The sequence below is a fragment of the Dasypus novemcinctus genome, chromosome 9, assembly GCF_030445035.2.
Source record: "Dasypus novemcinctus isolate mDasNov1 chromosome 9, mDasNov1.1.hap2, whole genome shotgun sequence".
Lineage (NCBI taxonomy): Eukaryota > Metazoa > Chordata > Mammalia > Cingulata > Dasypodidae > Dasypus > Dasypus novemcinctus.
The window spans coordinates 80,111,785-80,139,432 of NC_080681.1; the positions used below are offsets into that span (position 1 = coordinate 80,111,785).

General features: G+C 38.9%; 2 protein-coding genes and 1 pseudogene across 13 annotated transcripts in view; 1 reads left to right on the top strand and 2 right to left on the bottom strand.

Annotated features, from left to right (window-relative positions):
• Positions 1-1,216, top strand: part of TUT4 (terminal uridylyl transferase 4) — a 155,062-nt gene extending 153,846 nt beyond the window's left edge. For 6 of the 12 annotated variants that reach the window (XM_004476506.4, XM_058303580.2, XM_058303581.2 and 3 more), the window contains exon 30: positions 699-1,216. In XM_004476506.4, coding sequence (XP_004476563.1) covers positions 699-787 — 89 coding nt within the window. In that variant the 3' untranslated portion in view covers positions 788-1,216. Of the gene's footprint in view, positions 1-609 lie in introns of all 12 variants that reach the window. The other 6 variants (XM_058303582.2, XM_058303583.2, XM_058303584.2 and 3 more) reach the window with 1 other exon arrangement.
• A 7,681-nt stretch (positions 1,217-8,897) lies between these two features.
• PRPF38A (pre-mRNA processing factor 38A) overlaps positions 8,898-27,648 on the bottom strand; it is a 42,489-nt gene continuing 23,738 nt past the window's right edge. Inside the window, exons 6-10 of the mRNA XM_004476503.5 lie at positions 11,208-11,320; positions 10,587-10,613; positions 10,380-10,477; positions 9,883-9,931; positions 8,898-9,339 (exon numbers count right to left, since the gene is read on the bottom strand). Of these exons, the coding sequence (XP_004476560.1) occupies positions 9,297-9,339; positions 9,883-9,931; positions 10,380-10,477; positions 10,587-10,613; positions 11,208-11,320 (330 nt within the window). The 3' untranslated portion in view covers positions 8,898-9,296. The remainder of the gene's footprint in view (positions 9,340-9,882; positions 9,932-10,379; positions 10,478-10,586; positions 10,614-11,207; positions 11,321-27,648) is intronic.
• Positions 19,872-20,773, bottom strand: LOC111760000 (double-stranded RNA-binding protein Staufen homolog 1 pseudogene; annotated as a pseudogene).

Genomic DNA, 27,648 nt, shown 5'->3' on the forward strand with positions numbered 1-27,648 from the left:
ATCTAGCCTACTGGCCTCAAAGGTAACTCCATTCTAATGCAATTCTGAGTCTGGCCTTCAGATATCATTAACCTAGGAGTTCACATATCTAGCCAGTCATTACAATTATGCTAGGAGTTCAAGAAATTAAAAGCACTCAGGAAATGTTGACTCAATGAAATAACTTTCAGGGGAGGTTGTCCAGCACCCCCCTCCCCCAGTATGGTTCTCAGGCTTGTTACCTACCCATGTTCAAGAAGCCACCCCTGTATTATAAAGAGAGTGGCAGAACATTGACTATGGTTAGTTTCTTCTGAGCAAAGAACTAGGGTTGAGGGAGGTGATTATTGTTTATACAAAGCCCTTTTCAGAGGGGAAAGTGTAAGTTCTTCCCTGATTTGTTTCTTCCCCTTGATTCCTCCCCTCCATCTCTGGTTTCTTCTTTCCTTTTTTTCACATATCCACATTTCCCTACCTTCCTCCCCCCGCCCCTGAAATGTTTTGACATTGCTTCATCTCCTTTTATTATATAAATAGAAAAAGAGAGAACTAGCTACAAGTTAATTCTAAGGGGTTGTCAGATAAATAGGCACAAGCCTTTCAGTCTCCTGTCTGTGTTGTGTCCAACAGACAGATGTGCCACCCGTCGGTGTAGAGAGCGTTGTCCCCACCCACCGAGAGGAAACGTGTCGGAGTAATGCGAGTCCATTTTCTTTCAGCTGGTCTACCGATGCACAGCAACCAGCCAATCCTGCTGTCTCAAGGGTATCCGTACCTCAATGTCAGTTACATTCAGCAGAAAAAGTGACAGTTAATGGAAAGCAAAACAAATCAGGTCCTGATTTAAAATTTTAACACGTATAGATAGATTATTTAAATTCCAAGACTGTTTTTAAAGACTGTACTATTTGTATATAAATATGAACTATAGTTTTTACTAGTATCACCAAGTTGTGTGATACAAATTTCATCTATTTTATTACCCTATTTTTAAGGGAATTTTATGTTTTGTTTAACCTTGATGAATTGTATAAAGAGAGAATTTTAAAAATTACATTCTTTATTTTCTATTAGCTGTATTCATACTTTGGTTGCTTCAGACTTTATATATATTGTTCTTAAGAATTAGGAAAGAATTTCATGTGTTTTAAATTTGTCACCTCTATTCTTTACAGAAACTTGTAGTGCCAAAAACTTTTTAAAAGGTAAAAAAGTTAAATAAAAATGACAACACGAAGATTCAGCCTTTTGTTTTTTTTCTTTTACATACTTGTATATTGAAGATATTCAAACTTGAATGCCTGTCTGTATTTGAACTAATTCTATTTTAAGTTAATGTCTTCTTGACAGGAGTCAAATTTAGTTAACTCATCTGGTTGTTTTGATGATGGAAATATAATGTAACAATTCAAAGATTGGTTATATCTCAGCATAAAATATTTTAAATCAATCTTAGTTTTAGAAATCCAAGGGCCTTTTCATGTCCTTTATTTAATTGCATTGTTACAACCACCACATTGGGTTGATAGGAGCAGATGCTATCCCCATTTTATCACTGAGGAAACTAGTACAAAACAGTGAATTCTAAAGGTAACAGGCTTAGATGTTAAAAAGAACTGAAGCAAAGATCTTTTAAAGGAATTTTCTAAACACTAACACTGGTCATTAGTGTGTGTGGAAAACAAAGTCTTATTTATTAAGGGCCTGTTATATGCTAGGCTCTTCTATTCATTGAGTCTGGACAGCATATTTGGACAGCACACTTGCTAAAATGCTAATTGGTTAGCAGTAAAGCTTGTAGGAATCAGTAGTTATAGAAGCACTGGAATTCAGATTTGTATCAGTGGGTTTTATATAATAGCTGTTTCGGTATTTTATATTAAGGTCATTTTGTCCTAAGTTGGACAGATTTGGAAACATGTAGAATACGTAAGATATATTTTAAGGACAGCGATTTTACTGTTTTTGTCCTATTTCCTCGGATATGCATTGCAAAATAGACTATCTGGGCTTTTGCTGTATTTCTCTACATGGATGATTCTCGAAATCTATCTGCTACATTTACAGTACCAAAAAGTGAGTTATTTAATGTTATGATCAGTTATACTTACTGGGTTTTTGTTTTTTTTAATCTTAAAGCTTTAGCATCCTTTAGAATTCTAAGATAGAGTCAGCACATTTGTTTTGTTAATGAGATACTTGGCCCAACTTTTTTTTTTTAATTCATTCATTTCCCTCCCTTGTGGCTTGCTTTCTTTCTGCTCTGTGTCCATTCACTGTGTGTTCTTCTGTGTCTGCTTGTCTCCCTTTGTTGTGTCATCTTACGTGCCAGCTCTGCGTGGCATGGGCCATCCACTTTCCGTGGGCATGGACCACCTTGCCTTCACAAGGAGGCCCCGCGATGCAAACCCAGGGCATAGGGAGTCCAGTGGATTGAGCCACAGCTGCTTCCCCCCAACTTTTTTTTTTTAACCGCTTCCCCCGCCCCGTGGCTTTTTGCATACTCTCTGCTCTCTGTGTCCATTTGCTATACGCACTTGTGTGTTTTTGTCTCCCTCTTTTGTTGTGTCACCTTGCTGTGTTAGCTCTCCGCAGCACGTGAGTGAGCCTGCCTTCACAAGGAGGCCCTGGGACTTGAACCCAGGGCCTCCCATATGGTAGGTGGGAGCCCAACTGATTGAGCCACAGCCACTTCCCCCAACTTGTTTTTATATTAAAATTTGACCAATAGCACTCAACATCCCTCCCCCCCCCCCCAAGATTTTCCTATAAAATTAATGTTCAAATGTGTCACCTTCCAGCTCTTAGGGAATAGTAACTCTAGATTAGGTGATGAGGTACAGGGATGTTCATTTTACCATTCTATTTTTGCATGTATTTGAAATTTTCATTAAAATCCTACAACCAACAACGATGAATGCCCAGCCTTCTTTCCTAAAGGCAAGCTGTTAATGAAGTGATAAACTCCAGCAACCTAGGTTTATTTGTATGATAGTATGTATATTACATATGCTAATTTTCAACATCTCAGTTGCCCTTCAGCATTTGCCCAGTGCTCAATAACTGGCAGACTGTTCAAAAGTTGAAAAATAGAGTAATCTTAGTTTGTAACTTATACAGTAGTTGTTCCATCTTAGATGTTACATATTTTTTTACAAAGTTTGATTATTAAATACAGATTCATTGTAGAGCAAGTGAAAAGTACAAAAAAAATGATTACCAATCATTATGGTTGAGAGCACACACACACATTTGAGATCATATTGTTTTTGAAACCTGTTTTGCATAAAGTTTAATGACATGGAGAAATTAGCATTTTCCCTTGCCATTACCATTTATTTGGTCAACATCCTACAGTTGGGCATTTCTGCTCTAGGTTTTTCTCAGTATATAAAACATATATAAAATAATGATGGGATAAAGCTTTTGGTGTGTATATTCTTTCAGGATGAATTCCTATAAACTGGGTTATTGGTGTAAAAAAGATAAAAAGTTCTAAGGTTCTTCCTACGTTCTGCCAAACTGCCTTCCAGAAAGTCATTACCAATTTGCAGTTCCAACAAATAATACATGAAATGTGTTGGTAAGCTTATTAAAAAATCTGTATCTCCAAACAACTTTCTTGTAAAGGATAATTTGTGTGTTTAAAAAAAGCAATGAAGTATTGTATGAAAGTACAAAACAAAGTATAAAAATTACTCAAAAGTTGCATCAACTAGAAATACTATTATTTTATTTCATTTATTCCAACCATATCGCCTAAGCATATGGACGTAAAATATGTGGTTGAACGCACGCCTCACACACGAGGTCCCAGGTTCAATCTCTAGTACTTCCTTAAAAATTTTATAAAGATATTTGATAGATTGCATTTTATCCTTTCAGTAAATTTTTCTTTTATTTGAATATTGTTAAAAATTTGATTTTTTTCAGTTCTCATTAGGAACATGAATTATGCTTATGCTGAATTTCATGTTTTGTTTTACCTCTGTAAGTTTTGTTCCATTCTTTACTTCTTTCAGACTGCTCCTTATGCTATTTATTATATATTTGTGGCTCTCAAAAGGCTTTCATTTCTATAATTTTTAAAAATCTTCATTTTTTTTACACTTACCAGTTTTCTATTTATCTTTTCATCTCTTCTTTGAGCCTGTGTAACTTGAAATTTTTTAAACTTTTTCTTGTAGGAGTACATACACAGTTCAAAATTTCCCCTTAACCACATTCAAGTATGCAATTCAGTGGTATTAATCACATTCACAATATTGTGCTCCCATCACCACCATCCATTACCCCATCTTTTCAACATCTCAAACTCTGTACCAATTAAGCAATAACTCCCCTTCCCCTTCACCCTCAGGCCCCTAGTATCCTGTAATCTGCTCTCTGTTTCTAGGAAATTTGCTTATTCTAGGTATCTCATATAAGCAAGATCATACAAGCGTGTCCTTTCCTATCTGGCTTATTTCACTCAGCATGATTCAAGGTACACTTATAGTGTAGCACGGGTCAGAATTTCATTCATTTTTAGGGCTGAATAATATCCCAATGTATAGACAGACCACTGTTTAACTTATGTAATTTAATTGTGGTAAAATACACATAATGCAAATCATTAATCATTTTAAGGGGACAGTTCTTTTGACATTAAGTACAGTGTAACTTTCACCAGTATCTATTTCTAGATTATTTTCAGCATCCTAAACCAAAACTCATATACTCATTTAGCAAAAACTTTCCATTTCCCTCGCCCCTGGATACCCATAGTACCACTATTCTGGTTTCTATGAATTTGCATATTCTAAGTATTTCATATAAGAGAAATCATACACTATTTGTCCTTTTGTGCCTGGCTTATTTCACTTATCTTCAAGATTCATCCATGTTGTAGCAAGCGTCAACACTTCACTTCTTTTAATGGCTGAATACTATTCTATTGTATGGATAGATCACATTTTGTTTAGCCATTCATCTGATGGACACGGGCTGCTTCCACCTTTTGGCTATTGTGAATTATGATGTGAGGAACACTGGTATACAAATATCCATGAGTCTCTGCTTTCAATTCCTTTGGGCATATGTGTAGGTGTGTAATTTCTGGGTCATAGGGTCATTCTATATTTTTCTTTCTGAGGAACTGCCAAACTTTTTTCCACAGTGGCTGCACCATTTTACCTATTTCTTTGCATCCTTGTCAACACTTCTTATTGTTTTTTTGATAATAACCATCCTAGTGGGTGTGAAGTGGTATCTCGTTTTGACTTGCATTTCTATAATGGCTTATGATGTTTGAATATCTTTTCATATACTTATTGGGCATTTGAGTATCTTTGGAGAAAGGTCTACTCAAATACTTGGCCCATTTTTTGAACAGGTTGTCTTTTTGTTGTTGGATCATAGGATTTAAAAAATATATTCTGGAAATTAAACCCTTATCAGATATATGGTTTCCTAATATTTTCTCCCATTCTATAGATTTTCCTTTCACTTTCTTGATATCATTTGATGCACAAGTTTTTAATTTTGATGAAGTCCATTTTATCTGTTTTTCTTTGTTTGAGCTTTTGGTGTAAAATCTAAAAATCCATTGCTTACTACAAGGTCCTGAATATATTTCTCTGTGTTTTTTTGTGTTTTATAGTATTAGCTTTTTTAAGTTGTTGATCCATTTTGAATTAATTTCTGCATATGGTGAGGGAGATACAGGTTCACATTCATTCTTCTGCATGTGAATTTCCAGTTGTCCTAGTACCATTTGTAAAGACTATTCATGCTCCATTGAATGGACTTGGTACCCCTTGTCAAAAACCACCTAGCCATAAATGTGTGAGTTTACCTCTGGACTCTCAGTTCTACTCCATTTATCTATATATTTATCCTTATGCCAGTGACACTCTTTATTATTGTAGCTTTGTAGTAAGTTTTGAAATCAGGAAGTGTGAATCCTCCAACGTGGTTCCTCTTTTTCTAGATTGTTTTTAGCTTTTCAGTGTCCCTTGCAATTCCAAATAGATTTGAGGATTGGAAGACTTGATACTATTAAGAAATTGATAGTGTCTAAAGCGATCTACAGGGAAGTGGTTTTGGCTCAACTGATAAGAGCATCCACCTACCATATGGAGGGTCCAGGGTTCAATACCCAGGGCCTCCTGACCCATGCAGTGAGCTGGCCCACACATAGTGCTGCTGCGTGCAAGGAGTGCCATGCTATGCAGGGGTGTCCCTGCATAGGGGTGCCCCACACACAAGGAGTGCAACCAACAAGGAGAGCTGCCCCATGCGGAAAAAGCGCAGCCTGCCCACAATTGGCGCCACACACACAGAGAGCTGACACAGCAAGATGACACAACAAAAAAAGTGACAGTTTCCCAGTGCCATATGTCAAGAATGCAAGCAGACACAGAAGAACACACAGCAAATGACAGAGAGCAGACAATTGGGGGGGGGGGGCGAGAAGGGAGAAAAATAAATCTTTGAAAAATTATAAAATAAAGCAGTCCACAAATTCAATGCAATTTGTATCAAAATTCCAGCAACCATTTTGGAAAAAATGGAAAAGTCGATCCTCAAATCTAATTGAAATTTTTTTTTTCACAGATCAGGTTGTCCACTGTCTTTTTTGAGTTTAGAGAACTCATTTTATTTCTTTTGGAGGGTGTAGCATCATGATCTTTATTTTCTGATTAAATGTTTATTTTTAATCAGGCCCAGGAACTGAATAATGAGAAGGGCTTAGGGGAATGAGCTTTTATTTGGGTTATTGTAAATGACCCCTTTCACCAAATCTGTTATTTCCCTTTGCCCTGGTGACACATCTTTCTTCATATCTTAGTATTAAGAGGTCAATGTGCCTCTTGGGAAAACTATTTAAGGCAGTTCTTTTCAAATGTGGGAAGTAAAATCAACATTAAAAACTGAAACTGAATAGGAATGGTGCATTATGCATAAGGGGTAAGAATGCCTTCAAGAAATTTGTTTCAGTGCATAATATACATGTGTGTATACAGAGGCAAGATATATTTCTTAATATAGGTTACCATCAAAAAAAGTTTGAAAGCTGTTGTTCCAAGTCCTCATTCAGTAAGCTAGCACATGTAAATGGTCTTCACCAAGGTTTGTCCTCAAGGTATGTCTCATCTACAATTCTATAATTTATCAAAATGGTCTAGAGAAAGATATTCAACATGTCCATTCATTCCTTTTTGCAGGAAGTACTGGGGATTGAACCCAGGATCTCATACATGGAAAGCAAGCACTCAACCACTACATCCACTCCCCACCCCACTCATTCTTATCTCTTTATTCTAATTAAGGAATATGTACAATTTGCTTCCTGTTAATACTGGCTATGCTGCCTCAATTTCGGTCCACATTTCACAGCATGTCTAAAGTGTGCCTTAAAGTTTATTCCAGGGTATTTTGGTATTTAAAAAAAAAATTGGTGGGGTTCTTAATATTTTTAACAATATACTCAAACTTGGTTGGTCCATGGCTTATTCAGCCATAGATATCTCTTTTCTCCTAGATCATGTTGGTAAAGAAATAACTGGTAGGGCTTTATATAACAGACTTAGAAGTGCTTTTATCTCTCTTTCAAAGGTAGTCCTATATATAATTATATTATAAACCATAGTGGCTCTTAACAGACAACTTCGTCATCTCAGGTATTATCATGAGAGGAGTAAATGAAGAATATGAAAGTTCAAATATGAACCTAAGGTGATTTAATATTGCTAGAAAAGATTGTCTAAGCTTCTTCGGTTCAATGGCAAGCAATAGAATGTTTACACTATGACCAGACAGGAATTTCCAAAAAAGTAGATCCTGAAAAAAATAAAAAATAAAAAGAAAGGAGATCCTATGAAGCACCTGGTCTTCACAATTCATGCTGGGACTAGAGTTGCAGGAAGTCACTCAATCATTTTCCCCTTTTAAAAAGGGGGGGTACAGGTAAAGGGGAAGTACAGGTAAAAGGACCTCCTCTAGCAGAGATCCTCAATATGCGGATTATCCATGTCCATGGGCACATTTCAGTTCTTATTTTGCTTTGCATTCTTAGACCCTTGGCTTCTTTGACCTACTTCATTTTGATTCTCCTACCTTTCTGAATAGTTCATTTCAGTTTTCATTTAGTAGCTGCTCTTCTTCTGTTCACTGTTGGGTGTGCCTACGGTTCTTCTGTTCGTTTTTCGTACATATAGGCAGACTCCCTGTGCAGTCTCTCATATAATTCCACACTTTCCACAATTACCTAAACATCAGTTCTGGCTTAGATCACTATGCTGAATGTTAGTCCCTATTTGCAACAGTTTGGGCTTTATCTAGATGTACCACAGCAGTATCAACTTAAACTTGTTAAACTGAACGCATCATTTCCACCACCACTATCCCGTCACTCCTTGGTCCTCCAAAACCTGGTGTCTTCTTGCTGTTATTTTCTGACTTTGTGAATGGTACCACTGTCTAGCCATTTAGGTTAAAACCATGAGTGGGATTAGACACTTGTCTCTCCATCAAACCTTTTCCAATCCTACTGCCTTCCCTACTGCTGCTACTGATTAGGCTTGGATAGTGTCAATGTTTGTAGGATAAAGACTGGGCTCCTAAATGTGGAATTCAAGGTTTTTGGGGAAGAACGTATGGCACTATATAATAACGTGCTATATAAAAGTGTTACTGTTTCTTAAACTGTTCCATGAAACTGGATTAAGTGAGCCTAGCATTTAACCACATTCTGTTTTTGCAAAGCTGCTGCTAACCACTTTTCATGTTCACTGCCACTTGTTGCTGGGAATAAATTTAAGGACTAATGTTTTACTGATGTGATTTTTGTACAGCAGCAGCACAGATCCCAGGAGTCTCACTCAAGTCAGTTCCAATCACTGAGGAAAACAAAGATTAACTACAGAAAAATGGGAAATGGGTGTATCAGGTTTAATAACAAGTTTAAAAAGGAAAAGGTAAGAAGATGGCCACATACTCTTCCTTTAATTTATACCCTCCCCCCAATCCAAATCCTTCCTGTCCTTATAAATTTAATCTGAGTACAGTTAAGGCTGTGTGTATAAAAAGGGTTCAAAGCAGCCCTTAGTAAGCATCATCTCTTAAACATGTGATTATTCAAAAAAGTTATCTTTACCAAGCTCAGCACCTTTTTCATTTAAAAAATAAAAATAAAAAAAGGAAGGGAAGGAAACATGGTAGGCAAGAAACAAATATTCTTACAGCTGCCTAGAGAGCAGATCTTAATCCTTCCACACAGACAGATACCCTCATATCCACAGGAGGCCGTTAGGATTACAACCAAACTGAGTCCATTACTCATTCCCTCTTCGACTCTTCTTGTGGCTTTTCTTAGACCTGAAATGGCAATACATACAAATAATTAAACTTTACAGCTGTTCAAGAAGTTGGGCAAGGACTTGAAAAAGACCATGGTATGCTGACACTGATGTAGATGGGGATGACACTGAATATTAAACATATCTGTTTTTTTTTTTTTAATATCTCAGAGCATCCCTGTTAGGCATTACTATTCTTTTGAAGAAATGGCTTCTGAGAGGTAAGAGTCCATTGGACAGTGTATAACATAAAAGGTTTTTAATGAAAGTGACTTACATAAGGTTACTCAACTGCTAGAAGTAACAAAAGTTAGGATTTAAACCCAGGTCTCCTGAGATCAAAGCTCAAAACCTTTCCACTACCCAAAGCTGCAGTTGCACAAAGAAAAAAGTAAAGTATATAATCTTAGTAGTTCTCATGACAATAGCCCAACCTTGTCTTGTAATGCAGGACAAGTACCAAATACACCCATCAAATCAAGCTTTTCAGGTTCTACTTAGTTGTGATTAGGATTTCTGAACTGAGTGAAATCCTTAACTTGAAACAGAGGTCTTTCCATACCTTTCAGGAGACTTTGAGTGGCTCCTATGTCGGTGACTACGATGATGACCTGGAGAAGAAAAGGCCATCGGATAAGTGGGATTTTACCCTCCTTTCCTCCACTACCATTCTCTCCACCCTGATCCCTTTAACTGGCTTAATATTTTTTATTTATGCTAGGAACACCTCTTATAGGTAGCACCTCTCTGAACTGGTGGTGGGGGAAATAGTAATAAAACCATTTCCTTTGCACTCAGGGACTTATAGCTCATTCATAAATATCACACTGGATTTTCACTACTACTTTGTTAGGACCTAATTCCTATTATTTCAGATGAAAAAACTATAATGCTAATAATAAGTGATAGAAGATGTGAATTCAAATTTCCAAATTCTAACTCCAGTTTCCTTTCTGCTAGGCAATAATATATTCACCACTCCTATACTGCAGAAGGCTAATTGCTTCTCTTATATTTCTTTATTAAAACAACCAATGCTGAAAGGCCCAAATGTTATACCTGGGGACTTGGAGCGAGATCTGTGCCTTCGATCTCGTGACCTGCTGCGGTGACGTCTTGGACTCTTGCTCCTATGCCTTTCTCGGCGAGGGGAAGGACTATGGAAAAAGAGTGTTCAGATTTCTAAATACTGTCTGGCAATACATACGCAGCAATACCTCTGCCCCCTCAATCCCTATCCTTCATCACAAATGACTGAAGGCTTACCTCCTCCTTTTGGGAGACCGACTCCGCCTACAGGAAAAAAAGAGGAAGAAGAGATCCTTATTTGGTACACTCGATGTTACAGATTGCAAAAATGGCCCCAATTCTTAACCCATTTCTGACCATGTTCTTTGCCATGTAGCATCCTCCCAATCTAACCCTGGGATTGATGAAGTAACAATGGAGTATTTGCAAAAGTGATGAAAGCAATGCTGGAAAGGCTGGACTTGCTGCTTCTTGAATCCTGCAACTGCCATGAAAACATGCCTAAGAGCCTGCTGGAGGATAAGATACATGGAGAACAGAGGAGTTGCCCTAGTCACCCTAGCTATACCAGTCAATAGACTACTAACTGCAAGATATGTACGTGAACCTAGCTTATACTAAAAAACTACCCATCTAAACCTAGCATAAATAGGTGACTGCAGATTTGTGATTGTGAGCTAAATAAATGGTTATTGTCTGTCACAAGTTGGGTGGGTAGTTGTTTTGTGGCAACATGTAATTAGTACATTGGACAAACATACATTCTTCATAGGCTGGGCATTTTTCCTTCCCTGAAGTCCAAACTTTTAGGCTACAGTATTCAAATTCCCTAGAAGAGGTGAATAACTAGGGCCTTACCTTCTGGGAGACCGGCTCCTACTCCTCCTGTAGCGCAATGTGGGAGAACGACGGGGCTTGTCCAAGTCTCGGTAGCTTCTCCGGCGGTGATCAGGTGATGGCACTCTCTCCAACTGGAAATAAAACCATACCTCAGTTATGGGTACAGGTTTAGGGAAAACTTTCTAGGAACACTGTTTACACCCCCAAAAATGGTCCCAAAGTCCACCTCTGAGTGACATTAGAGTAATTTGACTATAAACAGATAACCCATATGACAAAAAACTAGCCTCCTACTATCCACTGACCAGCCCCCTCCAAACTGTTTCCAATAATCCAATTATTGTTCTAATGCTGGGACTGTGTGAGTGTAGTGAGAAAGAAAATAAACAAGTAATACTTATCTCCTTAAGAAGGTGGATTTTCAGTGCAAAAGGAAAAGATACAGATGTAAGATCAATAAAGTTAAGTATAAACTCATGGTGTATATTATCTTTAAAATAAACTGTCTTGGGAAGCGGAGGTGGCTCAAGCAATTGTGCTCCCGTATACCATATGAGAGGTCCAGGGTTCAATTCCTGGGGCCTCCTGGTGAAGGCGAGCTGGCCTGCGTGGCAAGCTGGCTTGAGCAGAGAGCTGGCCTGTGCAGGAGTGCTGGCCCGTGCAGCAAGCTGGCCTGAGCAGAGCTGGTGCAGCAAGACGACACAACAAAAAGACACACAGACAAGAGAGAATAAGAGACGCTGAATCGGAGAGCTGAGGTGGCACAAGAGATTGAGCACCTCTCTCCCACTCTGGAAGGTCCCAAAATTGGCTCTCAGTGCCACCTAAAGAGAAGACAAGCAAGACGCAGAAGAATGAACAGCAAATGGACAGAGCAGACAACGACAGTAGGGAGAAATATTCTAAAAAATTAAACTGTCTTGGGAAGCGGATGTGGCTCAAGCATTTGGGTGCCTGCCTACCACATGGGCAGTCCCAGGTTTCATTTCCATTGCCTCCTAGAAAAGATGAGCTAGACAGCAAACTGGTGCAATGGGCTGGTGTGGAGAGCTGATTCAATGAGATGACACAAAAAGGATATGCAAAGAGGAAACACAATGAGAGACAAAGCAGGCAGCAGAAGTGGCTCAAGTGTTTGAGTGCCTCTCTCCCATATAGGAGGTCCTGTGTTTGGTTCCTGGTTCCTCCTAAAAAGAAGACGAACAGACACAGCGCACAATGAATGGACACAGAGAATAGACAGTGAATGCAAAGGGGGGGGGGGGCGGAAACAAAATCTTAAAAAAAAAACTGTCTCTCTAGCTATGCCAACTTAAAAGGTCTAGAAACACTGAGCAACCTGTTAGCAATGAGCACTTAGAGTGCACAGACTGTGCTATCTACCATATTCTATTAAAAGGAACCAAGGGCTTCTTGGAGAAATGGCCAATTCCGTATCTGGAGCAGAAACATACAATACCTGCCTGTATCTTATTCTATCCAAAAGCAAAGAAGCCTTCAAAAACTATAATGTGGGAAGGGGATGTGGCTCAAGCAATTGGGCTTCTGCCTACCACATACGAGGTCCATGGTTGGTTCCCAGTGCCTCATAAAGAAGACAGCGAGCTGGTGTGACAGGCAGGCATGGCAAGCTGACACAAGATGATGCAACAAGAGACACAAAGAAAAACATAACGGGAGACGACAAAGCAGGGAGAAGAGGTTCCCAGTGCCTCCTAAAGAGGATTAGCAGGACGACTTACTGGCGCAACGGGTGGGAATGGCGAGCTGACACAACAAGATACCCAAGAAAAACATAACAAGAGACACAACAAAGTAGGGAACAGAGGTGGTTTAAGAGATTAAGTGCCTCCCTGTACATTGGAGATCCCAGGTTTGGTTCCCAGTGCCTCCTAAAGAGAAAAAGCAGACAGACACAGCATGTGCAAACAAGGGGGTAGGGAGAGATAAAAAAATAAATCTTAAAAAAAAAACAACCCAAAAGACAAAGACTATTATGGATCAAAAAGACTTAGGAGCCAAGGTGAGGACGCCTGTCCTGGCTGAAGAGGAAACAATTGGTGCCTCAGCAAGGATAATAATGGCTTAAAACACATCAAATATATTTAAATCCATGCGTTCATAATGTTATCCAAAACAAAAAGCATTTATCACTTCAGGGGGATGCTAGGGAACCAACTCATTCTTTGAAAACAAAAGGAAAGAATCATATTTATCTTACAAAACTAAATGTTCATTTTGGAGGTCTCTATAGGAGTATATCAAGTAACAAGCAAAGAAATGACAAGATTAGAATATCAGCATTTTACAATCCCTAACAGATCTAGGCACTGATCATCATGGCTTTGCATATCCCAAGGGAAGTACACACTAATAACATACAGTAGTTTTGCCCTACTCCACATGGGGGAAAAAAACCCAACCCAAATGCAATTAAGCCTCTAGATATAACCATCAGTTTACAGGAAATACAAGGGGCAAATAAACATGTTAAATGACACCACAGGGAAACATCAGAAAAATACAGACTATGGAAATCTGTATAGGAAAAATGACCTGATATGCTAACAAAAAATTACAAAGGAAAAAAAAAGAAGAGGAACCCAACAGACTAAAAGAAACTTGAGACATACACACCAATTTCAATATATGGACTCTGAATACTAAACTGAACTATTAAAAATATAGGACAGTTGGGGAAATGTAAACACTGAATATTTGATGATTTTGAGGAATTACTGATTGGGGGTAATGATGGTTAGGTTTAAAAGCAGAGACTGGGAAACAGACTTGGCCCAGTGGTTAGGGCATCCGTCTACCACATGGGAGGTCCGCGGTTCAAACCCCGGGCCTCCTTGACCCGTGTGGAGCTGGCCCATGCGCAGTGCTGATGCGCTCAAGGAGTGCCGTGCCACGTAAGGGTGTCCCCTGCGTAGGGGAGCCCCACACGCAAGGAGTGCGCCCCATAAGGAGAGTTGCCCAGTGTGAAAGTGCAGCCTGCCTAAGAATGGCGCCACCCACACGGAGAGCTGACACAAGATGACTCAACAAAAAAAGACACAGATTCCCATGCCGCTGACAACAGAAGCGGACAAAGAAACAAGACGCAGCAAACAGACACAGAGAACAGACAACCGGGGTGGGGGGGAGGGGAGAGAAATAAATAAATAAATCTTTAAAACATAAATAAATAAAAGCAATCTTTCCTGAAATATTACAGTTGAAATATATGGTATCTATGATCTGTTTCAAAATAATAGGTAGGGTGTAACTGGGTAGAGATGCAGATAAAACAATACTGGCTATAAGTTGATCTTTGTTGAAACTGGATGGTATGTACATGGAGGCTCATTATACTATTCTCTCTACCTTTGTATGTGATTGAATTTTTCTTTAAAAAGAAGAAACTCTACTTCTGATTTCCTCCTAAGCAAACAGACCTCAGAATTGCATGGCTTGCAGTTCATGGAAGGTTATGCTTCTTTCTGTCCCCACCTACTGGCTCAGAGATCCACTTCCATCTGATTGTCTCAGGATCCATAAGTCTGCATTTCTATTTCCTCCACTGGAGGAGTATTTTCAGCACTGTGGAGAAACTTACAGTCACACTGAGCTGCCAGCCTGGGCAGTCCAAGTTACCTCTCAAAATACCTACTGTTGTTTTTGTTAGGTTCCAGTACAAAGTTGCATATATTTTTGACTGGTTTGTTCCTAACCCTCTTTTTCCCATAAAACCTGTTAATTTTAGTGTGCATTTTTTTAGAACACAAGGTTTTTCAGGAACATATATATCAAGTTACCAGCAGAAACACCTGTAATCCTATTGTTTTTTTAACTGGGAGCAAGTTAAATTTATAGACTATTTCAGAGAGAATGGATACCTTTACAATATTTAGTCTGCTTCTATAAGATAGGGTTTACTTTTCCATTCATTCAGACCACCTTTTATGTTCTTCAGTATCATACTAAAATTTTATTAAATTATTGCCTATTTCTTAAGTTGATTCCTGTGTTTTTATTTTTTTATTTTTTCTTTTTAACCAGGGCCAGGGATTGAACCCAGGACATCATATATAGGAAGCCACTGCTCAACTAGAGCCACACTGACTCCCCCTAAAATTTTATATCCTTTCTTGTAATATTGTGATTTAATTTTTTCCATTATATTTTGTAAAGTTGTATAAATGAAAATTACTAATTTTTGTATTTTAATTTTTTTAGCCATCAGCTTCCTTTTTTTTCACAGATATGTAGATCACAAAAAAATGTTACATTAAAAAGTATAAGAGGTTCCCATTTACACCACACCCACCCCATCCCTCTCCTCCCACATCAACAACCTCTTTCCTCATTGTGGCACATTTATTGCATTTGGTGAATACATTTTGGAACACTGCTGCACCACATGGATTATAGTTTACATTATAGTTTACACTCCCCCAGTACATTCAGTGGGCTATGGCAGGATATATAATGTTCAACATCTGTCCCTGCCCTGAATTCTTATTATCTGTAGTTTTCAGGTGATTTTCTTAAGCTTTCTAGCATAAAGTGATTATCTTCTGTGAATAATAATTTTGCCAATATTTATATTTCTATGGTTGTGTCTAATCAATCAACTTTTATTTCCACAATCATGACTATATAAGGTGTTGCATCTTCATCTTAACGGGAATGCTTTGTCTTATTCTCACCTTAATGGGAATGTTCCTAATGATTCACCATTGAACATGACATAGAACAAGACTCTGCACTCATGTACTAATAATATTAAACTATTATAAGCTTTAAAGCTTAAAGGAAGCTTCCACATGGGGAGATCAGAAAATATTTAATGCTGGAAAAAATGGTTTAAAAAAAATCAAACAGGACTTTTTTTCTAGCATTTACCTGACAAGAAGTTACAAAGGATTATTCTCAATGAATGCAGAACTAAGCCATGTGAGAGGACACATATTGGTTTCACAAGAACTATGGAGGGCTTCAGTTATTACCTCTTTAAAAGCAAACAGATAAAAACAAAAATAAAAGGATGAGGGAATTGATGCCTGTGCAATGAAGAGCTGGAGCCAGAGCTGCAGGAATCTATGAAGAGCAGGATTACTTGAACAGAGGTGCCATGATCTGCAATGCTTTAAGAAAAGAGCCTTGCATAAACCTCAAGTTATGGAAGAGTTGTTGAGGAGCAAGGGCTGAACTAAAATTCTCAACAACAACAAAAAAAAGATCCCGGTCTTCCATCCTTTTACTTTCAACCTTTTTTGTCTTTGTATCTAAAGTGATACTCCTCTAGACAAAATATAGATGGATCTTTTTTATCCATTCTGCTCATCTCTGCTCTTTTCCAGCTTTGGGCTGCTCCTCTTTCTGTGTCCAATTTCCTTTGCTTATAAGGATTTCAGTCTTATTCAGTTTGGACACACCTTAATTAATAACATCTTCAACGGTCCTCTTATATACAAATAGGTTCACACCCACAGGATCAGGGGTTGGAACCTGAAAATACCTTTTGTGGGGGACATGATTCAATCACCAACATCACCATATCTCTATTTTCTGTCTTGTGTTCTTGTCCTGCACTTAATTCTTCAGGTACATCTTCCAATTTACTTGTTCTTCCTGCTGTTTAAATGTGCTCCATCCATTCTGAGTTGTTTTGTCAGCTATGTTTTTATATCCTGGATTTTTAAAAAATTTAATTCATGTGTCATTTCCTAATTGCACCTTATTGGTTTGTCACCTTTTGGGTTATGTCCTTTATTTCTTTAAATATTTTATTTGCATCTCGTAATCTCTCTTTTGTTTTGTAATCAGACTTTGTTCTGGTATGCATCTTACGTATTTGATGATCTTTGATTTTAAACTCATTGCTTGAACTTGATTGGTAAGATCCCTTTGGGTTTATGTTGAAGATTGGGGAAGTTTTCTTCCAGAAAAGATTTATTTCTGGTTCTACTAGTAGCTAGAGACATCATGGACTGGGATCTTTTTTTATTTTTTGTTGTTGAGAACATACTCTAGGATAGATCATATATAATAGGCCACAAATTAGGTCTTAATTTATAGAGGCTAAAATAATATTAAGTATCTTCTCCGATCATTATTACAAATTAGAAAACACTTAGAGATAAATGAAAATGGAAATATCAAAACTTAAAGAGTGCTCAGAGGGAAATTTATATTTGTAAATGCCTAAATTTAAAAAGAAGAGATGATAAATCAATAACCTAACTTCACACCTAGGGAACTAGGAAAAAAAGAGCAAACAAAAACCGAAGTTAGCTGAAGGAAGGAAATTGTAAAGATTAGAGTGGAAACAAATGAAATAGAGAATTGTAAAACAAAAGAGAGCATTAACAGGGAAACTGACTTTGGCCCAGTGGTTAGGGCGTCCGTCTACCACATGGGAGGTCCGTGGTTCAAGCCCAGGGCCTCCTTGACCCGTGTGGAGTTGGCCCATGCGCAGTGCTGATGCGCGCAAGGAGTGCTGTGCTACACAGGAGTGTCCCCCGCGTAGGGGAGCCCCACGCGCAAGGAGTGCACCCGTAAGGAGAGCCGCCCAGCGCGAAGGAGGGAGCAGCCTGCCCAGGAATGGCGCCGCCCACACTTCCCGTGCCGCTGACGACAACAGAAGCGGACAAAGAAACAAGACGCAGCAAAAAGACACAGAAAACAGACAACCGGGGGAGGGGAGGGGAGGGGAATTAAATAAATAAAAATAAATCTTTAAAAAAAAAAAAAAAAAAAAGAGAGCATTAACAAAACCAAAAGTTGGTTTTTTGAAAAGATCAATAAAATTGACAAACCTTAGTGAGACTGAGAAAACAGAAAAAAAAAAACCAAGACGTTTTTAAAACTAAAATGAGAAATGAAATATTACTACCAGCAATAAAGAAATATTTTTATATTTTAGATTGTAAGATAGTAAGGTGACCAATTACATGCCAACAAATTAGATATCCTAGATGAAATGGACAACTTCCTAGAAACATACAATTACCTAAACTAACTCAATAAGAAACAGGAAATCTCAACAGTAATCAAAAACCTCTCAACAAAGACAAGTCCAGGACTAGATAGCTTCACTACTGAATTCTACCAAACACTTAAAGAAGAATTAACACCAACACTTTTCAAACTTTTCCAAAACATAGAAAAGGAGGGAATACATCCTAACTCATTCCAAGCAGCCATCATTACCCTGGAACTGAAGCCAAATAAGCCACACAAGAAAGGAAAATTATATAGTAATATCCCCAATGAATAGAGATGCAAAAATCCTCAACAACTGGGGGTTTATAGATGTAAACCCTTACTCTTATGGCTACCCGAGTTTCAACAAGCATGCCAATAGTCTTTTCAACAAATGATGCTGGGAAAACTGGATAGCCACATGCAAAAGAATGACATTCAACTCCTACCTTATACCAAATACAAAAATTAACTCAAAATGGATATATTGTAAGAGTTAAAAATCATGGAGCTCTTGGAAGAAAACATGGGGAATAATCTTGTATTAGGCAATGTACTCTTAGACTCTACAACAAGAATTATGACCAGGAAGCGGACTTGGCCCAGCGGTTAGGGCGTCCACCTACCACATGGGAGGTCCCGTGGTTCAAACCCTGGGCCTCCTTGACCCGTGTGGAGCTGGCCCATGCACAGTGCTGATGCACGCAAGGAGCACCGTGCCACGCAGGGGTGTTCCCCGCGTAGAGGAGCCCCACACGCAAGGAGCGCGCCCAGTAAGGAGAGCCGCCCACCGTGAAAGAAAGTGCAGCCTGCGTAAGAATGGCACCGCCCACAAGGAGAGCTGACACAGCAAGATGACACAGCAAAAAGAAAAAAACAGATTCCCATGCCGCTGACAACAGAAGCGGACAAAGACGACGCAGCAAATAGACACAGAATAGACAACTGGGGTGGGGGCGGGGGGGGGAAGGGGAGAGAAATAAATAAATCTTAAAGAAAAAAAAATTATGACCAACGAAAGAAAAAACAGATGAATGCAACTTCATCAAACTTAAAAGGCCACATCCTTTCCAATGCCATGGCTGATCAGAGGTGGCTGAGACGAGCAAACTTGTTGTTTGGGGGAAAGTTTTTATATTCAACCTGGAATTCCTGGACTCTGGGAACATAGTCCAATTGTTCAGAGGGTATCATGAGAGGTCCATGAGTACGTGGTCTGAAGAGATGTTTAGTTTCCTAGGCTGCTGAAAGCAGATATCATGAAATAGGTTAGCTTAAAAATGGGATTTTATTAGCTTACAGTTTTTAAACAGAAAAATGTCCAAACCTAGGCATCAGCAAGGTAATGCTTTCTTCTCAAAGACTGCTTGCCCATGATCCTTAACTCCTTTGCCACATTGAAAAGCACATGGCAGCACCTGCTGGACTCTTTCTTCTGGGTTTCAGTGCTTTTAGCTTCTTGTTTCCATGACTTTCTCTCTCTTTGTCTGAATTACACTATTATAAAGGACTCCAGGAAGAGGATTAAGACCCACCATGGGCCATGCCTTAACTGATGTAACCTCATCAAAAGGTCCTACTTACCATTGGTTTACACCCACAAGAATGGATTTGCTTTAAGAATATGATTTTCTAGGGTACATATAGTGCCAAACCACCATAGATGTTACGTTTTTAAATAGGCTCAGCTGTAGGCAAGGTGCCCCCATACAAAAATTCATGGCAGTTACTGTGGCCCTGAAAGGATCTGGGTCTACCCTGGGTGAATCCTTTGGTGTAATGTCCTTGATGGACTAAGATAAGGCATCCTAAACTCATCCTTTTTATTACTCATCCCCTTTGCATCCCCAGAACCAGGTTCAGAAAAGGCTGCTTTTCTTCCATCCCCTGGTTTCTTTATTGGTGTCTTTTCCTCTGATTTGAGGGCTGGTTTGGGGGCTGAGCCTGCAAGGCTTTGAAGCCAAGGGTCTCCAGCATATTCTTGGCTGCACTGTGTCTGGCCACTTTGTTATTGGTCCCCCATCCTTCTGTGGTATGGTTTCCAACCTGCACCTGCATCACAAACTCCCTATGGCACAGGCCTCTTGCTCAGTGAGGAACATACAGCCCAGTTCCTCCTTTTTTGCTGGCTAGATCTGGGCTAGTTTGCTAATGGGATTCACCCCTCGTCATATTCTGAGCTTGTCTGTAGCTTTTCTATAGATTTTATTTTCTTTTAGATTCGGACTTCACTTGCTCAACTGTTGGCAGAGGAGGTAACTTCTTCAGCTTCTCAAGTAACTATAGCCGTATTCTTCTTTGAAATCTTTCTCTTTCCTTTGCCTTTCCCTATGAATTCCCAAACCAATAGCTTGGTAACAAAGCTCTTCATGTATAGTGGGCCACTTTCCTGGATAATCCCAAAATAGGCAAGTTATGTTAAGTGCAAACTCAATTACTTGAATTATTTCAGATTTACTTACTGATATGTCCTTCTCTGATTCTCTACCATTCATTACCTAAAAAAGGCAAGGTCCTCAATGCAACTAAGTGCTCAATAGCTATACCTAAACCTGGAGCACATTCATTTTGTGATGATGCCAACTTTCATACACATCTCCAACAGGTTCTAACTTCTCGTGACTTCTTATACTTGTATGGTGAAAACATAATACTTTTATAATTTTTGAAACCTTTGTACTCAAAATTTTGTTGAAAACAGCCGTTTTCTTTGATCCATAACTGCAAAAACACTTTCGTTTTTAGATTTATAAATACCAACAGAAAGATCAATGTTTTTTTTTCACTTTTACATCACCTATGCCATCCAATCATCTTTGTACACGCAAGTGCTTTTTGCATTTGTCCTCTTATTCTGTGGAAAAAAATAAATTTTGGTGTTCAAACATCATAAAAGATGAAAGAATGCTGGCACATGTACTTTTTATCAGAGTGGTCCAGGTGCTTCTCACAAAATATTACATGAAATTCTTGTTAAGTGACTTACTAGATGAGAATACCATGTTTCCTTTTTATATAACATGGAAATATACTGTCCATTCACTGACTCTTGAGTTTGGGAAAATTTGTCTAAGATACCACCTGTAGACTCATAGTCTAAGATTTCACTTAAATGTGAAGATTTAAATAACAACTCTAAGATTTCATTTCAATTTCACCATCATCATTAGAGTCTAGCATGCTGCTGTCTCTTTGCATTCATCTTTTGATTTATGTGATAACTCACAATGTCTTCCTCTGTCAATTTTCTTCTCTTTGCCATTATGAATGAAAAATTTGTAATTCTCAACTGGGTTCAATGAAAGCTAAAAATAGACTAAAAATATGGTGTCTCCAGTCTTCTATATCTTCTTGAAAGATGATACAATACGCTGGCAGGGCACTCGAGCCTCTCAGGCAGAGGCTTATTCTGCAGGATCCTCGATGCTTTAGCAGAAGTATCCTGTTTCATGTCTTGTCCTTCCTTTCCCATTAAGTTGCTATCCTCCCACATAAAGTTCAACTTGATGAAGTAAAGGCAGAACTGGAAATAGACAAATGTACCTTGGGAGATTAGCACTTCCTCTCATGCTATAATTGTAGGTGGACTGTACCTGAGAGTAAGAGTACATTAGTTTTTTTCCATGATCAGTACAGTTAGCTCTACCATAGGCGTTATGCTTTCTGGATTCCTTTCTTTGCTACGAAAAGGGCGGGCTATGGGTTTAGGAAATTTTTTTCCTTTCAAGGCTTTGGCAGCAACTGAGTATTGGGCTTTTAAAATACTAGTCCCGTCAGCTTCCCAGCGCAGTACTGGGAATCTCCAAGTGTTAGCTGTACTGTAAACACCTCACAGTACAATGGACTTTGCTCACGCAAAAGGTTATACTCAAGCTGAAACCTACAGAAATGGGCCAACTCATTCACAAGACACTTTAAGTTTGTCTCATTGGGCTGTGCCACGTTAGAAGCAACTGCAGCTGTACTAGTGGAGATAATAGATGCAGAGGGTATAGAAATGTTGTGAACAGGTATACCTGCATTTTCAGAGGGCAGAGAACTAGTAACAGAAGAAATACTCATTGAAGGTTGGGAGAGAAGAGACTGGTTCTTATTCAGTATTTGGCTCCCTGAGAGAGCAGCAATGAACTTGAGACATAGTTGCTTTCAACGGAAGTAAACAACGGCAGGTAAATAGATGTCAGTGCAGGTTAAATTCAGTGCTATGAAGTCTAAACTACTACCTTAAAAAGAGGCTGTTTCAGGAACAATGTAGTTTTGGTTCAGGTCTGAGAGGGTATGCTGTCCTGCTGGCAGTCCTGGATGGCAGGAGTCCTGGATGGCCAGGAGGGGAAAGACAAAAGAAGGGAGAGGAGGAAAAAAAGGAGGGAGGGAAGAGGCAGAATGGCCGAGGAAGGGCAGATCCTGCTGGGCAAAGGAGGGGATTTGGGTGTCAGGGGAAGGTGGAACAGACTGAGAGCTGAGAGGTGGGAGCAGCCATCAGTGCAACTTAAGAGCCACAGCCTGGCATGAAGTGACAAGGTTCGGGGGGAGGAGATGGCGCTCGCCCCAGGCCCCTGCCTGCCTCTATGCTCCATGCCTGGTCTCATCCCCATGTATGACCAAGACCACAAATCTTTTTATTGACAAAAAGATTATATCATTTATATAAAAAAACAATGGTCCAGGAGGACTTCTGAGAAGATGGAGGATTACAGAGGCAGAGAAATCACTTGTCTCCCAGAAAAAAAAAAAACAGAGGACAGGTAGAGACTGTCTGAAGAACTGCTCTGGGACTCAGAACATCAGGGGAAACTGAGACCACCCAGAAGAGAGAGGGGTGAAGGGAAGAAGTCTCATATGGCTGAAAACTCATGTTGAGTAGAGATGCAACCGCAGCAGTGGGCACCATCCCCTCACCTACAGAACAAATAGTCTGCAGACTACAGTGGCTGTGGACTGAGGAGATTTCAGGGGTCTTTTTCTTCAAGAAAGGGAAGAGGGAAGGACAGAGCCTACAGTAAATCCAGATTTTGGGCAGTGAACATGGTCTGCTGCATTGGAGGGGTCCCACACTTCCAAGATGGAAAGGGCCATAACATTGTTTGCTCTGAGAGCCAGCAGGGAGCTAAAGAAAACTTGCCTTCTCAAACACCTTCCCTATTGCCCTGGCCTAGTGAATGAGGAGAGGGGGTGGGAGGAGGGTGAAGCCAGCCAAAGGTGGAGAACAGCTCCTGAGAAAGTTTGTTTTTGAGGTTTGGCCAGTCTTGAGGACAATGCTTCTGCACTGCCGTCCCATTCACCAAAGTAGTTACACTGAATGCATTCCACCCAGCACCTGGGGTCTGAGGGGGTGGTCTGCCAAATACTGTCATCTGCTGGCCAAACCAGAAAAGTGCACAAAAAGAGAAAAATAATAAATAAATAAATGAGTTAAGCAGATGCCTTTATTGCCACCCTCTGCAAGGCCCTTGGAACAATGGGCCTATATCCCATTACTGGGTCCTTAGCCCTGGTTTTAGCAATTAAACAGGGACAATCCTAAAATAGTGGCAGCATACAGCTACTCAACAATTAATCCCTAAGCAAGAGAGAGAAACTGCACATCAGAGTAAGTACAGCATCAGAATCAGATGCCTAAACATCAGCAAAAAATTACAAGCCATACTAAGAAAAAGGAAGATATGACTCAGGCAAAGGAACAAATCAAAGGTCCAGAAAAGACACAGGACTAGAGACAGCTAAGCAATGAGGTTTGTACAAACCTCCTAAATCAAATTACGGAGTTGAAGGACGACATGGCTAAAGAAAGAGAAGACATTAAGACGACACTGGGTGAACACAAAGAAAACTTTCAAATCTTGGATAGAAAAATAAAAGCACTGATGGGAATTAAACACAATATGTGGGATTAACAAATACAATAGAGGCACACAACAACAGATTTGAAATCATGGAAGAAAGAAACCAGCGATGTAGAGGAAAGATATACCTGAAATTGAAAATGGAGAAGAACAGAGAGAGAAAAGAATGGAAAAAATTGAACAGGAACTCAGGGAGGTGAATGATAACATGAAGCACACCGACATACGTGCTATGGGAGTTCCAGAAAGAGATGAAAAAGGAAAGATTGAGGAAATAAGGGTTGAAAATTTACCTTTTCATAAAAGACATAAATATACATGTCCAGGAAGCACAGTACACTCCATATAGAATAATCCAAATAGATCTACCCCAAGACACACACTATTCAGAACACCAAAGATAAAGAGAAAATTCTGAAAACAGCAAGGGAAAAGCGAAACATCATATACAAGGGACATCCAATAAGACTTAGTGCAGATTTCTCATCAGAAACCATGGAGGTGAGAAGGTAGTGGTATGATATAAATAAAGATACTGAAAGAGATATACTGCCAGCCAAGAATTCTTTATCCAGCAAAAATGTCATAAAAATGTGAAGGTGAGTTTGGATTAAATGCCAAAGACAAAGGCTGACAGGATGGATAAGACAATATGAGCCATCTATATGTTGTTTGTAGGAGACTCAAAGAGAATGAAAGTGAAAGGTGGGAAAAAGATACTTCATGCAAAAATAACCAAAAGAGCGCAGGGGCTATACTGATGATCTGACAAAACAGAGTTTAAATTCAAAAAAGTGGTAAGAGATACAGAAGGTCATTATATGTTAATAAAAGGGACAATCCACCAGGAATGAGTAACAGTCATAAACTAGGGTGCCCCAAAATACATAAGGCAAACTCTTTCAAAACTGAAGGGAAAAAGAGACATCTCTACAATAATAGTTGGAGACGTCAACATGCCACTCATATCAATAGACAGAACGAGACAGAAGATCAACAAGAAAAAAAACCTGACTATGACAAAGGTGCTAGACCTGACAAACATATACAGAACACTGAATCCCAAATCAGCAGATTATACATTCTTCTCAAGTACTCATGGATCTTTCTCCAGGATAGACCACAATATAGCCCTCAATAAATTTAAGAAGACTGAAATTATATAAAGCACTATCTCTGATTATAATGGAATAAAGCTGGAAATCAATAGTAGGCAGGAAAGGGGAAATTTTGCAAATATATGGAGGCTAAACAACACACTCCTAAATAACAGTGGGTCAAAGAAGAAATTGCGAAGGAAATTAGTAGATATCTCGAAACAAACAAAAATGAGAACACAGTTTATCAAAACTTATGGGAGGGAAGCAGATTTGGCCCAACAGATGGGGCATGCACCGAGACCACATGAGAGGTCCAAGGTTAAAACCCAGGGCCTCCTGACCTGTGTGATGAGCTGGCCCACGTGCAGTGCTGACGCACGCAAGGAGTGCCGTGACACGCAGGGATGTCCCTCGCATAGGGGAGCCCCACGTGCAAGGAGTGAGCCCCGTAAGGAAAACTGATGCAAAAAAATGAGACTCACATTCCAGGTGCTGCTAGACAAGAATACAAGCAGACACAGAAGAACACACAGCAAATGGACACAGAGAGCAGACAACTGGGTGGGGCACAGGGAAGGGGAGAGAAATAAATAAAAAATAAAAAGATCTTTAAAAGAAAAAAAAAAACTTATGGGATACAGCAAAGGCAGTAATGAGGGAAATTTATAGCTCTAAATTCCTATCTTAAAAAAGAAGAGCTCTAAAATAAAAAAATCTAACGGAACTGCAGAAATTAGAAAAAGAATAGCAAACCCATTTCAAAAGAAAGCAGAAAAAAAGAAATAAAGGTTAGAACAGAAATAAATGAAATTGAGAACAACAAAAAAATAGAGACTATCAACAAAACCAAAAGCTGGTTCTTATAGAAAATCAATAAAATTGGCAAACCCTTAGCAAGACTAACGAAAAAAGAGAGAAGATGCAAATAAATTCAGGAATGAAAAGGGAGACATTACAATTGACCACACAGAAATAAAAAAGATCATAAGAGGATATTATCAGAAATGGTATGTCAACAAATTATAGACAACCTAGATGAAATGGACAAATTTCTAGAAATGCACAAACAACTTACATTAACTCTACAAGAAATAGAGGAAGTCAACAAACCAATCACAGAGATTTAATCAGTCATCTAAATTCCCCCAAGAAAGAAATGTCCGGGAAGAGACTTTTTGAGAAGAATTAATTCCAATCCTGTTTAAACTATTCCAAAAAACTAAAAAGGAGGGAAAACCACCCAACATGTATTATGAAGACAACCTCACACTAGTATCAAAGCCAGCTAAGGATACTAAAAGAAAATAAAATTACAGACCAATCTCTCTAATGAACACAGATGCAAAAATTCTCAACAAAAGACTTGCAAATAGAATCCAAATGCATATCAACAGAACTACACACCACAAGTGGATTTTCTTTCTGGTATGCAAGGGTGGTTCAAGATAAGAAAATCAATGTAATATACCACATTAACAAATCAAAGAGGGAAAAAAACCCCACATGATCATCTCACTGCAGAAAAGGCACTTGACAAAATCCAGAATCCTTTCTTAATAAAAACATTCAAAAACAGGTATAGAAGGAAAGTTCCTCAACATAATAAAGGGCATATATGAAAATCCTACGCCAACACTGTACTCAAACGGAAGCAGTTGAAAGCATTCCCTCTAAGATCAGGAATGAGTCAAGGATGCCAACTGTCACCATTGTTATTCAACATTTTGATATACGTTCTAGCTAGAGCAGTGAAGCAAGGAAAAGCTCAATCAAAACAAAACAAAAAAAGGCATCCAAATAGGAAAAGAGGAAGTAAAGCTCTCATTATTTGCAGATGACATGACCCTGTATTTAGAAAATTCTGAAATATCCACAACAAAGTTATGAGAGCTAATAAATGAAGTCCAATGAAGTCCAGGATAAAAGATCAATGAGCAAAAATCAGTAGTGTTTCTATATATACCAGTAATGAACAAGCTGAAAAGGAAATTAAGAAAAAAATTCCAATTACATTAGCAACAAAATGACTCAAATATCTAGAAATAATTTAACCTGGAATGTAAAGAATATGTATTCAGAGAACTACAAAAAACTGCTAAAAGAAATCAAAGGAGCTCTGATTACTATGTTCATGGAAGAGAAGACTAAAGATCAAGAAGATATCAATTCTATACAAACTGATTTATATATTAATGCACTATCACCCAAAATTCCAATGGTTTACTTTACAGAAATAAAAAAGTCAATTATTACATTTATTTGAAGGGAAAGGGGTCCTGTATAGACAAAAACATCCTAAAAAAGATGGCAAATTGGAGGACACATGCTTCCTGACTCTGAAGTCTATTATAAAGCTACAGTGGTCAAAACAGCATGGTAGGGAAGTGGCTGTGGCTCAATCAGTTGGGCTCCCATCTACGATATGGGAGGCCCTCGGTTCATGTCCCAGGGCCTCCTTGTGAAGGCAGGCTTGTCCCCACGTTGCAGCAACATACTAGGTATATACCCAGAAGACCTGAGAGCAATGACACAAACAGACATCTG